Raw genomic sequence first — 16,908 nt, 5'->3', positions numbered from 1 at the left:
ACAGAAGAAAGCCAATTCATCAAGGAGGCAGAAAAATCAGGGGGAAAAAAAAAAAACCTCTACTCTTTACTGAGTGAAATTGTTGCCCTGGGTTGTGGGGTGGGCTATCAGTGATAGCTACTGAAATAGCTTTGTGGCATTTGGCACCAGACATGAGAGCAAAGCCCAGCAGACAATGCACTGATTGATATCTTTGACAAAAGGGATAAAGCACGGGGAACCTCTGGAGCCGCCTTCTTTGAGTACAGTAGGCCAGTTCCTCTCAACACATCCCCTGTTTGGAGTTACTGTTCCATGAGCAGCTGAGAGGGAAATCCTTTATTTTTCTATGTGTGAATCAAAGAAAACTGTCCTAAGAATGAACTGTCTGCCAGATCCAAGCCAGGAACCCCCTTGATCTGGCAAGCTGATGACATGGGCAGCCAGGAGTAGTATTGCTCTGTTCTCCATGGGCTGTCTCTGAATATCACAAGGCGGTAATAGTTTGGTTAGCAACTGTTCCAAGTCATTCAGGTGATCTTGAAATTGATGAAACTAAGTTATTGTTTCATCTGTGACAGGGACCTGTTTTAAAAAGTGGTATGCATGCTATTAAAAAAAAAAGAAAGAGTTCTTCCCTTTCGTCCATCCCTCACCCAAATTATGCTTTCAGTGGTGAAAAACACAGAGGGAAAAATATAACTCTTGAGAGAGTTTCACAAATCAAACTTAACAAACCTCCCCCCACAAAACCTTCATTAATCTAGCACCTACTGAAGCACACATTTAATTTCTCAGGGCAGAGAAGAATATGCCAAGGGGCCTAAATGATGGTCCCAGTGAGGACCACAGCAGACTCGGCTGCCAGGGGAGCCGCGCTCAGGGATGAGACACTCTCCAGATGCTGAGGCTGCAGACGCCAGACTTGTGTCCCTTTTCCATTTGTTTTTTTCTTGCAGTCAAATGACAGGCTTGGTCCTTGATTGCTAATTGCAATCAGGTCATTATACAGAATGACATTACTTTCAGGGCCATTTTCTTTGAAAAGGAGGGAAATTAACATAAAAAAGAGATATTCCTGGACTGTGACATTAAAAGCACAGTCACGTAAGAATGTAAGTGGTATCCCTGGAGAGTTCTGGTCTCTGGTTCCCAGACAAAAATCAGTGACAGATGATAAATGAACCAGTAGATTCCTAAACAAAGGTGCAGCTTTCCTTGGGGCTATGAGACCCAACAAGGTCAAGAAGTGCTTTAACACTGGCACTCCAAGACCCACCTAGGCCATTCCTTTGCTCCCAACAAAAGATAGTAATTACTGAAACTAAATCACAGTGCAACTCCTGGGAGCTATTTGGGAGAAGGAGAGCAGTAGGCCAATAGCTTCTTCTTGAGGCTTAAAGATTATGTTAATAAAATATCTTGTGTGGGACAGTCTGGCTGATATAATCTTTGTAAGTTTTAGATTCTTTCTGAATTCTGTCTTGGCATAAAAGGCAACATAAACAAACAAAATGAAGTTCTCAAGAATTTCCATAAAAGTATTTCCAGCCATAGGGCAGATTAATAGTTTTAGGGTGTCTGTGGCATAAAATAACTTCGACAAGTTGGAAATTTCTTTTATCTTTAGAAGCCATTGGAATTCTGCTTTCTCCATAATATGTCTATGAGAAATAAACCATTTGCAAAATAAAGACTATGATTCTTGCATTTCTCCCTACTTGGGATTTTTATAAAATCAATAGATAAGCCATAATGATTAAATCTTATTTTACTTGCCAGATATGAATCATTCTAAAATATTATCATAAAAATCTTGTTGCAATTATGAGTCAAAACACTTTGTATTATTTCCTACTTTTCCCATTACTCTTGATCCTAGTGCAATATAAATATCAACAGCTGACTTTACACCGTTATACTTTCAAGTCAGACAATAGTTAAAAAAATATTTGAGGCGGAGGTGGAAGTGCAGGAAATGTGAGAGAACAATTCTTGAACTTCCTGGTTTTCCTACAGTGCAAATCATTTAGCAGAGCACAACGAACTGAACTGATTACAATAAGGTATCTTTCTATTACTAACTATGATGCTTTCTTAAACATTTTGACCAAGAAACCTCTTTTAAATCTTCAATTTATACTAGTATGTGTATGTGAGTGATTTCTTAGCACTCTATTCTATTCTCAGGATACCCCATGGGAGATCTAGAGAGATGTTTCTATTTTTTTTTTCAGCCAATGACAAACAAGAATCACAGCGCTGATCTCCTTACACACAAGCTAGAGGATCAGATGGCGTTTTTCATACTGAACAGTATGGCACAGTTTAAGAGCAGGATTTTATTGTAGGCAAATGCCCAGACACCAGCCCTAGATCCAGCCAAGTGATTGTAAGCAAGTTACTTGACACTGTTGAGCAGTTTCTGTACGGATATTAATAATGTCCCTCTCACCCGGCAACTATGAGGGTTAAAAGACTTAGTAAGTAAAGCACTAAACTCAGTGTACAGCACATAGGTGAACTCTATTGCAGGTAACCTGAATACTATTTTATAGTACAATAAAATTTCTATATAATAAACATTTTTTAAAATTTATATAAAGTACACCTTTAAATTTATTAAATATAAAAGGGATACTTATAGATCAAGACATCTTACAGTGAATCTTCCTACAATATGAATACTCTAGTTTATCATTTTTAAAAATCTAGATTTCGAAATATATAACTTTTGCCAAAAATCAAGCTTACATGCTAGTAGATGTATTAAATAGTATGCTGAATATTTGTAATTTTAAGACTCTATTAAGCAACCAGAAATACTAAAAGGATGACTAAAACAGGGAACCCAATATCTAGTACAAAGGCTAAAATAATTATTTCAATCTGAGATAAAAAATCTAACAATATGAACCCAAAAGAGGAAAAGACTGGAGCTGCTGGACATCAGGGACGTTTCAGGGTAAATAGCAATGGGCTTGGTTTGAATTTACTGTGTGTGTGTGTGTGTTTTAGAAGGATCAAGAAAAGTATAGGAAGAGCAGAGAGAAAGGCTATAGATGGAAGGAACAATAACAAATATCCCAGGGCATGAAAATGTATGGTGTGCTTAGGAAAAGGCATGGAGATGGGGAGATTCAGAGATGAGGATGGAAATATGGGTCGGGGAGAGAGTGAGTGAGCCTTGAATGCCATATTAACAAGATTCTGTAAAGAGTGAGGCAAATTAACAATTCTGGAAAATCTATTAGACAATATTTAACAAGATAACCTTTGATGGCTACAGGGGAAGGAGACTAGTAGAAGGAGAGGGGAAAATCAGGAGGCGCCATAAAAAATAGACACAAAGGGCCTCCCTGGTGGCACAAGGGGTTAATCACAGCACTGTGAAGCAACCGCAGCCTCTGCAGCAGGAGTTTGAACCCCAGCCAGGGAGCTACCCACATGGCGCTGCAGACCTTGCCTGTCTCCCTACTGCTCCCCTCAGCAGTGTATTTCAGTCAGTCTGCCTGTTCCGCTCCCCACTCTGCCTCTGGTGAATCCTCTCATCTGCCCCAGCACCTTTGGCCTATACCCTGGTTCTTGTATGCACAAATAAATAATTCTTTAAGAAAAAATAGAAACAAAGACATGGATTGACAGTGGCAGGGAAAATAAACTAAACAATCAAACCAAACAGTCTATGGGTTTAGAGACTCTGTGTTCTCTGCTCATCTGACAATGCTAGATGGAGAAAAATCTGTGCTAGAAGCTAGTTTTGGCTAAGTAAGCCCATACAACAGACTTGAAGTTTAGGCAATGTTATGTACCAAGAACACAACAGGAGGAATAGGTAGGATGTGCTGATGCAGCCCAGCCTTGTGCTCAGCATCTTGAGAGGGGATCAGTGTGTTCTCTGCTCTCAGACACCTAAGAAACAACTAAGGGGGGAAAAGGAGGAGGGGAATAAGGAAGAGCAGTGATGATGATGGTTATTTTTACTGAGTGCTTACATGTGCCAGGCATTATGCTTTCAAGACATATAAGTGTGCATCTTAAAAAGTGTGTGTGTGTGTGTGTGTGTGTTTGTGTAAGTGCATGTACCTTTATTATCCATTACCCATTAGTGGCAGATACTATTATTTTGACCATTTTCAAGTTAAGGAAATGTAGTACAGAAAGAGTAAGTAATTTATTCAAGGTCAGTAAATTAAAAAATAAGCAGCCAGGCAGGAATCTGGAGCCAGGCAGTCCAACTCCAGTGTTCCTAGTCTTAAGTATAGGCAGAAAAAAATGCTAACCTCAACCCACACTGAAGGCCAGCCTAGTTTTATAGATCCACAGTGACCTAGCTGGAGAAGTCCAAAAGACTCCATCCCAACAAGGTCCTTTGAGACCAGAAGTTGATTCCCACCAAGACCTATTCAGGTGGTCTTCAGGGGCACCAGCAAAAACCCTAAACTCCACTCATTGGGAGAATATAAACTTTCAGGGGAAATCTGGGACCTAGGAAATCTTCTTGAAATATCAGGAAAACAGAAATGACAGTTCTCCAGGGTCCCTAAGAGTGGTGTGATGGCAGAAACAAGCCTCTCAGATATTTCAAACTGTAGGCCCTTTATGTTCAGCAAGACTATCAGTGGATTTTAGCCATAGGGCAAATGAAGGTTACAGGGTCACTAATTAGTTGAGAAAAATGATCTTCATTATGAATTCACAGCATTCCCTCTTCAGTTCACAAATAAAAGTTCAGTTTCATAAATAAAACAGTATTAGATATTTCATATTTTATTTTTTTAATATTTTATTTTATATAATTCTTACATCATTTTTCATTTTTGCACAATGTATGCATTTTCATCTTGGTTATATTCCCCATACAATTGCACCCCCCCTTATTTTGACCCTTAGTCCTTCCTCTCCCCGCCACTCCCCCCCAATATTTCATATTTTAAATGTAGGCATATTGAAAGACACAATGCTTGAATCAGCATCAGCTTTCCCCCAAATTTCAAGATATTTTAATGTTCTATATATAACTAACCTCATATTATTTATCTTACATCATGAATATAAAAGGGAGATTGAGAATCAGAACTAATGCAGCAAACTGAACTGTACTAAACAACTATTAAAAAATTTTAAATGCATTATTTATTTATTTTTTTTAAAGATGAATCATTTATTTATTTATTTATTTATTTATTTAAATATTAAATTTTATTTTTATATTCCCCATACAATTGCAAACGCCCCATTCTGACCCCAATCCTTCCCCTCCCGCCCCCCACCCCAAAAAAGTGTCTCTGGTTCATAGTTTTTTGTTGATTTTGATTTTCACTTTCTTATATTCATTTTCCTGGTCCCTTATTTAAGTTTTCTAGATTCCTGCTATGAGTGAGACCATCCGGTATTTTTCTTTTTCTTTTTGGCTTATTTCGCTGAGCATGATCCCTTCCAGTGCCATCCATGTTGCTGCAAATTGCATGTGTTTATCTTTTTTGAATGCTGAGTAATATTCCATGGTATATATGTACCACATCTTCTTGATCCAGTCATCTATTTTTGGGCATTTGGGTTGTTTCCAAAGCTTAGCTATTGTAAACAGTGCTGCTATAAACATAGGAGTGCAGGTGCTCTTTGGAATTGATGTTTCTGTGTCCTTTGGGTAAATACCTAGGAGTGGAATTGCTGGATCATATGGAAGCTCTATGTTTAGTAGGTCCAGAAATCTCCACACAGCTCTCCATAGTGGTTGGACCAGTCTGCACTCCCACCAACAGTGCACAAGAGTTCCTTTTTCTCCACATCCTCGCCAACATTTGTTGTTGCTAGTTTTTTTAATATGTGCCATTCTCACTGGTGTGAGATGGTATCTCATGGTAGTTTTGATTTGCATTTCCCTGATTACAAGTGATGTTGAACATTTTTTCATATGTCTGTTGGCCATTTGCATTTCCTCTTCAGAGAAGTTTCTTTTTAGCTCTTCTGCCCATTTTTTGACTGGATTATTTTCTTTGTTGTTGCTGAGTCTCATCAGCTCTTTGCAGATTTTTGTGATCAGTCCTTTATCATTAGTGTTGGGTGCAAAAATGTTCTCCCAGTTGGTGGGGTTTCTCTTTGTTTTTGTTATTGTCTCTTTTGCTGTGCAGAAGCTCTTTAATTTGATGTAGTCCCAGCTGTTTATCTTTCTCTTCACTATCACTGCTTTGGGTGATGTGTCTGTAAAGATGTCTTTGATGTGCAAATCACGTAGTGTTTCGCCTATATTTCCTTCTATGTATTTTATGGTTTCAGGTCTTATGTCTAGTTCTTTAATCCATTTTGAGTTGATTTTTGTGTATGGTGTGAGGTAGTGGTCAAGCTTCATTCTTTTGCATGTAGCGACCCAGTTTTCCCAGCACCATTTATTGAACAAACTTTCTTTGCTCCAATGCATAGTCTTTGCTCCTTTGTCAAAGATTAGTTGACCATAAATCTGTGGGTTTATTTCTGGATTTTCTATTCGATTCCATTGGTCTGTATGTCTGTTCTTGTTCCAATACCATGCAGTTTTGATGATTATGGCTTTGTAGTATAGTTTGAAGTCTGGGAGTGTGATGCCTCCATTTCCTTCTTTTTTTTTCAGTAGAGCTTTGGCTATTCGGGGTTTTTGGTGATTCCATATGAATTTCATCAATAATTGTTCTATTTCTTTGAAGAATGCCATTGAGATTTTGATTGGAATAGCATTGAATCTGTATATTGCTTTTGGTAGGATGGCCATTTTAATAATGTTTATTCTTCCAATCCATGAGCAGGGGATGTCTTTCCATTTCTTTGTGTCTTCTTCTATTTCTTTTAACAGTGTTTTATAGTTTTCTTTGTATAGGTCCTTTACCTCTTTTGTTAGATTTATTCCCAAATATTTGATTTTTTTTGTTTCGATAATAAAAGGGGTGGTTTTTTTGATTTCTTCTTCTTCAGATTTATTGTTTGTGTATAGGAAGGCTACTGACTTTTGCGTGTTGATTTTGTATCCTGCCACTTTACTGAATTGATTGATGAGTTGAATTAGTTTTTCTGTGGAGATTTTGGGGTTCTCTATGTATATTATCATATCATCTGCAAATAGTGATAGTTTGACTTCTTCTTTTCCTATTTGGATTCCTTGGATGTCTTTCTCTTGTCTTATTGCTCTGGCTAGGACTTCCAGTATTATATTGAAAAGCAGTGGTGAGAGTGGACATCCTTGTCTTGTTCCAGATCTTAATGGAATTGCTTTCAGCTTTTCACCATTGAGAATGATACTGGCTGTTGGCTTGTCATAGATGGCCTTTATGATGTTGAGGTATGTTCCTTGTATCCCAAGAATTTCAAGGGCTTTTATCATGAATGGGTGTTGCACTTTGTCGAAAGCTTTCTCAGCATCTATTGATATTATCATATGGTTTTTATATTTCTTTTTGTTGATGTGTTGGATAACGTTGATTGATTTTCGGATGTTAAACCATCCTTGTGCCCCTGGAATGAATCCAACTTGGTCGTGGTGAATTATCTTATGGATACATTGTTGGATTCTGATAGCTAAAATTTATTGAGGATTTTGCATCAGTGTTCATTAGGGAGATTGGCCTATAGTTTTCCTTTTTTGTGTTGTCCTTATTCGGTTTTGGTATTAGTGTAATATTGGCTTCATAGAACGTGTTTGGTATTGTCCTAAATGCATTATTTAAAGACTCCATGTTGGACTCTTCAAATTCCAAGTTTGAAAGTGAATTTAAAAAAAAAAAGTAAATTTGTTTAACCTTAAGGTTTAGCTTTGGCTACCTTAGTCAAGTTTCCACTGTTTTAAGGTACCCAAATAAAAAATGAGTTTCTTTTCTCAACTTGTCTTCTGAAAAGGAGGTATCACCTAATATTTTAAAGTCTCTTATTATACTGACCTCTTTGTACAACAAACAACTAATTGGAGAAGACCTTGAAATAATTCAGAGGTATGCAGTCTTGCAGAAAAAAAAAAAAGACTGTCTGACAAAAGCAGTGAAAGGGAGGCAAACAACCTAAAGCAGATTTAGTTCTTATTCCTGGGGGGAAATGTGAACTTGCAATTTCTAATATTGGAAATCGCTGTAAACAAGTCTTTAACTATAAAAAGGGATAATGTTATGTTTGCCAAAAATGCATAATCTAAATTTAATCATGAGGGAATAGCAAATCAACCCAAATCAACAGCCATTATCCAAAGTATTAGCTAGTACTCTTCAAAACTGTGTAAGAAATAACGAGAGTCTAATAATGAACTACCCCAGTGAAGGGAAACCAACTAAATGTTTTGTGATCCTGGACTAGATCTGAGACTGAAAAAGAGATGTGTTTCTTTTGAAAGGAGCCTCAGTTACTTTGGTCTCTCAAAACAAAAACAGCAATCCCTTAGATGGAAAACAATCTCTACTAAGCAAAATATGATACTTCTTAAACATTTTGAGGGTCAGGATATTGGCACACATGACCTTGAAAGCTCTTATCTATCCTATATCCAAAGATGTTTAGAAGTTTAAAAGTAAAATTTGTGTTTAAAATATCTTATATATTTTATTCTTAAAAAAAAACCTGTATTTTCTAAAGTAAGTACTTTATCAACTTTGTTTCTTCCTGGCTATTTCAGGGTATTTCAAAGAAAAGTGGTCTCATTTCAGACACAGATTATTGTTTATCCTTCTAACTGATGCTTAAATTTAAAATATTGGCGATAATTATAGAGCAAAACAAACAGAAGAATGATCCCATCTTACCTGTATCAGGCTTTTTGACAACAATGAACTCAAATGCATATTTTGCCTGGCTACTTGTTTACAGTGCATTTCGCTACCACAAATGTGGATGATTAAACACCGAATATGAACCAAACATTTAAAAAAAAATTGGCATGGGGGGCAACCATCCAAGTGAGCCATATAATGATTCAAACTATACAACTCTAACATCTTCATGATGGTTAATGCAGTCACACTCTAGGTACATCCACACTTGGCAGAGCTGACCAACACTGATGCCAGAAAACATTATTCTTTCTCAGAACATTAACTCCATGTTCAAAAGTTGGATGGTGTTTGGTCTTTAAAATCTCTTGGCAATGGTTTTTATCCATTAATTAGTTGATGAAAAAAAATTGAGCTGGATATATGACGATAACTCAGGTGTTGATGTCACATATGTGATCGTTAGCACCATCAGAGATGGACTTTCAAGAGTATTCCAGAACATACACTCCTCTCTGCTATACTTCAGCAGGTGTTCCCCTCTACCACCTACCCACACAATCATGCTGTAGACCCCTGGGTCCCTGAGCTTGAGCCAGCCCTTGTCATGTTCCTATGGCCACACTGGCAGCATATGGGGCTCCCACCCTGCAGGACCAGGCAACAGCCCCCCAGACTTGTCCATTCCCAGCATAGGCCACAGGAAGGCAAAACACTTCTGTCTCCAACCCCTTCCTGCAGATGCCTGCACTCCTGGGGAAAGGTCAAACTGACCAGGAAACTACTTTAACTAAATTAAAATACAGGTCTAAAAGATAGTTATTTGTTTTTTATTAAAATATACTTTTATTTAAAAAAATAGAATAGGGCCTCCCTGGTGGCGCAAGGGGTTAAGATGTAACCTATGAAGCTAACTGTAGCCACTGAAGCACAAGTTCGAACCCCAGCCAAAGAGCTAACCCACATGGTGCAGCAGACCTCTCCTGACTCTCCTGCTTGCTCCGCTCAGCAGTGTATTTCAGTCAATCCCTTGTTCTGTTCCCCACTCTGTCTCTGGTAGATTCTCTCACCAACCCCCACACCTCTGGCCTGTACCCCAGTTCTTGCATGTATAAATAAATAAATCTTTAAAAAAAAAATTTAAAAAGTAGAACATAGAGAGAACACACAACAAACCCATAGTCAAACCTAAAGTCCCATTTTAACATTTTGCTATATTTATGTTCCATTTTATTTTGTTCAAAGGCTTGTTTTCTATTGATATAACATTATATTTATACCTTACCTAACTCAATATCATAAACAGCTTTCTGTGTTTACAGTCATTTAAACAAATAGCTGTTTAATATTCCAAGTAAGCAACTATAATATATTCTACTTGACAGTTTCCTTGACAATGAACTCATTGCCATCACTTAAAAAAAAAAAAAAAAAACAACAATACAAAGGTAAGCTATGGAAACAACCCAAATGCCCAAAAATATATGACTGGATCAAGAAGATGTGGTTTATATACACAATGGAATATTACTCAGCAATCACAAAAGATAAACTTGGGTCTCCCCTGGTGGTGCAGGCGGTTGAGTACCGCGCTGTGAAGCTGTCCGCTGCCTCTGCAGTGCAGGTTTGATCCCAGCTGGCAGACAAGGGTCCCATATGGCACAGCAGACCTCTCCTGTCATACCCACTGCTCCCCTCACAGTGTATTTCATCAGTCTGCCTGTTCTGTTCCCCGCTCTGTCTCTGGTGAATCCTCTCACCTGCCTGTGCATCTGGCCTGTACCCTGGTTCTTGTGTAAATGAATAAATAAAAAAATCCTTAAAAAAAAAAAAAGATAAACTCATGCAATTTGCAGCAACATGGATGGAGCTAGAAGGGATCATGCTTAGTGAAATAAGCCAGAAAGAAAAAGAAAAATACCGAATGGTCTCAATCATAGCAGGAATTTAGAAAACCTAAATAAGGGACCAGGAAAGACTAATTATAATAAAGACCAAAATCAACAAGCAACTGTAAACCAGAGACACACTATGGGGGTGGGGAAGGGAGGAAGGATTAGGGTCAAAATAAGGGGGGGTGGGAATTGTATGGGAATATAACCAAGATGAAAATGCATACATTGTGCAAAAATGAAAAATGATGTAAAAAAATATATAAAATAAAACAAAAAAACAACATTAATTTACTGAGTTTCAGGGCTCCCTGGTGGTGCAAGGGGTTAAGCACAACACTATGAAGCAATTCTCAGCCTCTGTAGCACGAGTTCAATCCCTGGCCGGCCAGGGAACAACCCACATCGCGCAGCACACCTCTCTTGACTTGCCCGCTGCTCCCCTCAGCAGTGTACATCAGTCAATCTGCCTGTTCTGTTCCCCACTCTGTCTCTGGTAAATCCTCTCATCCCCCCCCCCGCCCCCGCATCTCTGGCCTGTACCCTAGCTCTTGTATGCATAAATAAATCTTTAAAAAAAAATTTACTGAGTTTCTACTACATTCAAGCCACTGAATTAAGCATTGTAAGTACACAAGCAGCTCCTCCTAGAACAATTTTATAACTACAAAAGACACAAAACTGATAAATCATAAATGTAAGTGTATATTTTCTATGTGACCCTAAGCCATTTAATTGTTTTTAAATAAGTTTATAGAATTGAAATATTCCAATTTCCTTTCTTTGTACCTTTTTTTTATAATTTCATTTATCTTTGTCTACTGGATTTACCTTAGTGTGACTGATAAGAAAATCACTAAAGCAGCCACAAAAGAATTCTGAGCATCATTAAATGTTTTATCTTAAGAACATTTCCAAACAAAAATATTAACCACACCTGCACTTTAGAGAAAATTGCTGTATTATGTAATATTGGGTTGGTTCATCTGCAAAGGGTAATAATTCACTATGGTTTTCTTTAGGTGGTGGGACCAGGAGTGAAAAGCAGACAGACTTAGAGTCACAAAAACATAGATATAAATCTTCCTTTCAGTCCTTAATTAGCTGTGTGATCTTTGGCATGCTACTCAAAACTCACTGTGCCTCTGCTTTCCCATTTGTAGAAAGGAGATAATATAACATTTACCTTGCAGGATGAAGCAAGGGTTCCAGAAAATCTATAAAAGGGCCAAGTATATACCTGGATATAATGGACAATGAATATGTTTATGTCTATAATAAGTTTATATTCTATTTTTAAAAGAATAACATGACGATATTTAAAAAATTAAAGAGAAAAATTAGATTTCAAGGCTTTATTGTTAAAAGTGAATTGTAATTCATAAATCATTTCCAAGTGAAGAGTCTAGGTCCTGAACAAAAACTCAAAACTTTAGAAATATGGAGGACATATCAGCCTCAGGGATACTTTGGAAACTTCTGAGGTGGGAGGAAGCAGCACTGGCAGGAAGCACCTGCTTCAGTGACTAAACTTTAGGTACAAAGGTAAAGATGGCCTGGATGCCACATGTATTTGAGAAATTGCCTATAGAACTTGAAGGTAGACCAGATTGTATCTAAAAACTTTATCCTTTTTGGAGTTTTACACTCAAAAGAATGTGTGTATAAGATTTTGTGTTTGTTTTCAATTTGTCTAAACCCAAGTTCTTTCCTTGGATTTAGGCCTGGAGGGTGACTATAATTATAGGGCTGGCAATTTCAGGATCCGATATGCTAACGATATATCCCCCAAGCACAAAAACTTAATTTCAAGGTTATTCTGGAAACTGTCTTTGCAATTGTTCCCTTACCTAGAAAACTCTGAGCCTAGATATAAGAGCATGGCTCATTCCATCACCTCATTCAGGTGCTCTGCTCAATGTCCCCTTACTGGAAACGTCTTCCTGATCATTGCAGCTGAAGCTGTACAAATGCGTTAAAAAAAAAAAAAAAACAGCCTCTATATACTTTCGGGTGCCTCATTTTTCTTTCTCATTACTTCTCATAGTATAGATGCATTTGCTTACTTTTCTCCCCCCTCCTTCTTTACTTCCCTTCCCCACCAATGTAAGCTCCATGAAAGAAGGAACTTTGCCTTTTTTGTGGTTATATCCCATCCAGCTCTTTGCAGAGTACTTGAATCTCTATTCAATAAATAAATGTCACACAAATGAATGAACTCTTGATGTTTTAGCCAGATGCCATATATCTCCAGTTCTATTCCCAGCAAGACACAAACCCAAACAAAGCTCCTGAGACTCACACAGGGCTAACACTAACATCTACTTAGATGTCTTTGTCATTAAGAAGTAAATGTATCCATGTGAGCTACCCTGAGAGTTTACAAACACCAAGTTTCTCTTCTAATCTTCCTAGGCTCTAGTACTAATTAACACACGAGTTGCCCTTCTCCCCAAATTACAAGTTTCTCATGCTCATAGAAACCCAGATCTCTTTTCTTACCATACTGTTTAGAAGAGCTGGTGAAGAGAAGATAGTCAGAAGCACAGGTCTGCGGGGATTCAATATCCAAATCTCCCAACTTCAGAATCAATCTCTTCCCCTTTGGTACTGTGATAGTCCTTTCACAAACTGTGTGATTGGGATAAGTCCCTGGATAATTCTTGGAAGTCATTGTGCCACTGTCCTGATAAGCCACTATGTGCCCACAGCCATCACCTGTTAAAGAAGGTAAAAAGTAAATAAGTGAAATTAGTTCTCACTAGGACTGGAGAGTCTACCACAATCTGCAAATCATGTATTTTATCCATTCTTTGGAGAGATGGGGAAAAACTTTAAAAAATGATTAAATTATTAAAGAGCATCCATTGTTTCAGGTTATTTCAACTTGACTCCCAGGTTAATCGTCTAAACATTGTTCATCAAAATCTTGCATACATTAGAATGGAAAGCCCGTAGTAAGCACATCATTTAATCATATGACTTTTTCTAATCACCTATCCAGCTACCAATCCACATTATAGCACAGTAGGCTCTTGGTATTTACAGATTTGCCTTTTGTGGTTTTACCAATTGGCAAACAATCCCCTAAAAGCCAATGCCTTATAGCAATTACAAAAAATTACTCACTTCAGAGGATTATTATACTGATTAAGTGAAACAGTGTATGCAAAATGGTCCTGATAGAATCTGAGGCTTTAGCTGAAAGAACTTTGTCTAAAAGCATGTCATTTAGCTGGGTACTGACAACCATTTCTCAGAAATCATAGTCACAGATTAAAGTTTCCTGACAGACTCAGAATATACCATTAGCGAACAAGAATCTATTGTATTGACTGCTTGCTACATAGCAGACAGTAAACCATTGGAGATACATAAAAGCAGCCACAATTGCTTCCTAGAACTCAGGGAAAAGTGGCAGCAAATCACGCAAGATGCGAGGCACTATGTGCTGGATCAGAAGCTTCAAGTGCAGAGGAAAGCAAGAATCTATTTCAGTGAATTATCAGTACTTCATTAAAACAAGAAATATCCTTTAGGCTTTTCTGAATAGGGAAAATTACCAAATGACCAACAAGGGGCTCTTGTAGAATAAAGTGACCAAGTTAACCACACAAATATCTAATGGCAAGCCCACGGGGTGAGCTGCATGGTATACGAACATGCAGGCCATTTAGCTTACAAAAGGCCTGTGGTCAGCACGGCTTTACATAAACTAGGCAGAACTTCCAGCATTAGTTGGAGAGAGGGAAAGTAGAAATCTGCTTGAGAAGGAAATCTCTGAGGTAGAGAAAGAAAGTCTTTTGTCCCCTACATCCCCCACAGAGAAGCTCCAACTTGGGAGTCATCAGAACCTGAAGCCAAGGCAGCTTTCCCCCTCCTTCAGCTTCTTTGCTTGCTAGAGTAGGATTCACCTGGGATCTGCCTTTATTCTGCCTCCTTCTTGCCCTGAGACTTGCTGTCTAAATGATTATGAAGGTCTAGGCCAAAAGGTTAAAAAAATAAAATAAAAAGAGTGGAAGCAGAGAACCACAGAATCTACACATCTCAGCAAACAAGGGCTAAAGAAAGTAATCACCTATTATCCAGAAGTGCCCACCAGATTCCCAGCGGCCTTGGTGAAGAGGCTGGAGTAGGGGTGAGAGTTGACTGTAAGATGTAATGGATTAGAGAATACTAGGGAGAAATATAGCTAGACGGCTGAAAATAAAACTACTAGGAAACCTAGAGATTTTCGCTGAAGTTGTGGAATTTATATGCTGGGCAATACAGGCCCAGGGCTGGGGGTGCAGGGTGAGGGGAGGAGCTTGTTTTTTGAAAAGGAGATAATGAAAGAGATATTTGAAACTTGAATGCGAAGAATTTGAATCAGGACAGTGTAAGGCCTAGGAATAGAATAGCTGGAATAGGAAGTAAGGGAAAGAAAATAATGTGGGAAATTCATAAGGAAAAACCCAGACTCAGGTTTTGGCTAGCTAATACTCAGGTTTTAGCTAGACAAGAGGAGGGGGAAAAAAACACCCTGAGTTTTTGAGTCTACTGACTGGAAAACTGACACTAATCTAGATAGAAAGGGAAGCCCAGGGGCCTCCCTGGTGGCGCAAGGGGTTAAGTCTCAGCACTATGAAGCTATCTGCAGCCACTGCAGCATGGAGTTTGATCCCCACTCACATGGCGCAGCAGACCTCGCCTGTCTCACCAGCTGCTCCCCTCAGCGTGTTTCAGTGAATCCACCTGTTCTGCTCCCCACTCTGTCTCTGGTGAATCCTCTCACCACTCCACACCTCTGGCCTACACTCCAGAGCTTGTATACAAAAGTAAATAAATCTTAAAAGGAAAAAAAGAAATAGAAACCCAGAAAACAATCAGGTTTGAAGGCAAAGGTTTTACAGTGATTGTTAAATCTGACGTGATAGCTATACTCCTTGGCTTTCAGGCAGCAAGAACAAAAACTGTTGAGAATTAAATGAAAATAGACTACATAGAATCAAATTGTGCACAGTGCACAGTTTTGATTAGAATCTCAATTATCTGCCTGCCCCTAACGGCATTAATAAAAAAAATCCAATTTACAATATTTTATTTTGAAAACTGGAAGTCATAGCAACTATCTGAACAGGCATTCTCAAAGGGTGAGTGAATGGCAGCTGCCCCTCTAAAGGAAAAAAATGCCCTTCTTCCCTGCCAGGTCTTTGTCATTTTGAGCACTGATAGGACAGCCCAAGGTAAGTAGTGTACAAACAATATACAATTAACTTTCTCTGAGCCACAAAGATATTACCAAACACTTAAATGACTTCACTTAGTATTGTGAGATTCTGCTTTAATAAAAGAAACCTGTTCCAGTAACACAGCTAAATATAAAATGAGGTGCAATTAATTATGTGAGCCAACCTATACATGGTTATTGCATTCTAAAATGTCTTTAAGTGCCATGTCAGACAATTCTAGAGGTCATTTTTATTCAACTCTATAATTATACTTCTTTCTAATCTTACTCTAAAGCCGAAGAGAAAACTCATTTGACCCAGTGATACTGGAAGAACATAAGCAACTTTAAGTCTTCAACACTCCTATCATTCATTTGTACGCAGGATCTGAGATGTCTCGGAAAAAATTTACTTTTCCATTAACAATCAGAATGAAAGTCTTTTTGTTCTGCCCAAAGAATTGAAAGGAATTACTGTCTTAATTTATTGAGAAACAGTTTGTCATCAGAAGTTATAATTTCACTCTTGCCTATGGTAGGAGAGTCTAGTTTTCTGTGGCAAGCATGAGTATAAAAAATAATCCCACAGGTATTAGCTAGATCAGGAATTTTTACTCTGTTATTCTTCCACAGTTTTGATGATTTCAAAGGACTAGATATAGTCACACTACTCTATTATATACTTGAAAGTTGCTGAGAGAGTAGATCCTAAACGTTCTCACCACAAGAAAGAAATGGTAATTATCTGAGGTGATGGAGGTGTTGGCTAACACTAAGTAGTAATAATTTCACAATATATTCAGGACATCAACTCAACACATTGTACACCTTAAGCTTGCACGTTGTCATATGTCAGTTATATCTCCATAAACCTGGAGGGGACAAAAAGGACTTCAAATATGCCTAAGAGGAAAATGAAAAATTCCTCAGGAGAGAAAGTGCCTCCAGGATCATGACTGAATAAGGCATATGCAAGCCAAGGGGAGCCAATACAGAAGCTTGGACTCCATGACTTTATCAGTCTCACAGCCAGACTTTATCAGTCACTGAAAAAAGACAAGTTATTTAAAAACTGTCAGTTCAAGCTCCCTATTTTGTGTATCAA

General features: G+C 38.1%; 1 protein-coding gene across 1 annotated transcript in view; it reads right to left on the bottom strand.

The window, feature by feature from the left end:
* The window catches only part of DCBLD1 (discoidin, CUB and LCCL domain containing 1), a 65,748-nt gene that overhangs the window by 31,135 nt on the left and 17,705 nt on the right, over nt 1-16,908 (bottom strand). Inside the window, exon 2 of the mRNA XM_037520298.2 lies at nt 13,097-13,312. Coding sequence (XP_037376195.1) covers nt 13,097-13,312 — 216 coding nt within the window. The remainder of the gene's footprint in view (nt 1-13,096; nt 13,313-16,908) is intronic.

Source organism: Talpa occidentalis, unplaced genomic scaffold (genome assembly GCF_014898055.3).
Source record: "Talpa occidentalis isolate TD23 unplaced genomic scaffold, MPIMG_talOcc4v2.1 talOcc4.2, whole genome shotgun sequence".
NCBI classification, from domain to species: Eukaryota; Metazoa; Chordata; class Mammalia; order Eulipotyphla; family Talpidae; genus Talpa; species Talpa occidentalis.
Note: the sequence above shows the minus strand (reverse complement) of the source record. Positions and strands in the feature narration are given on the sequence as shown.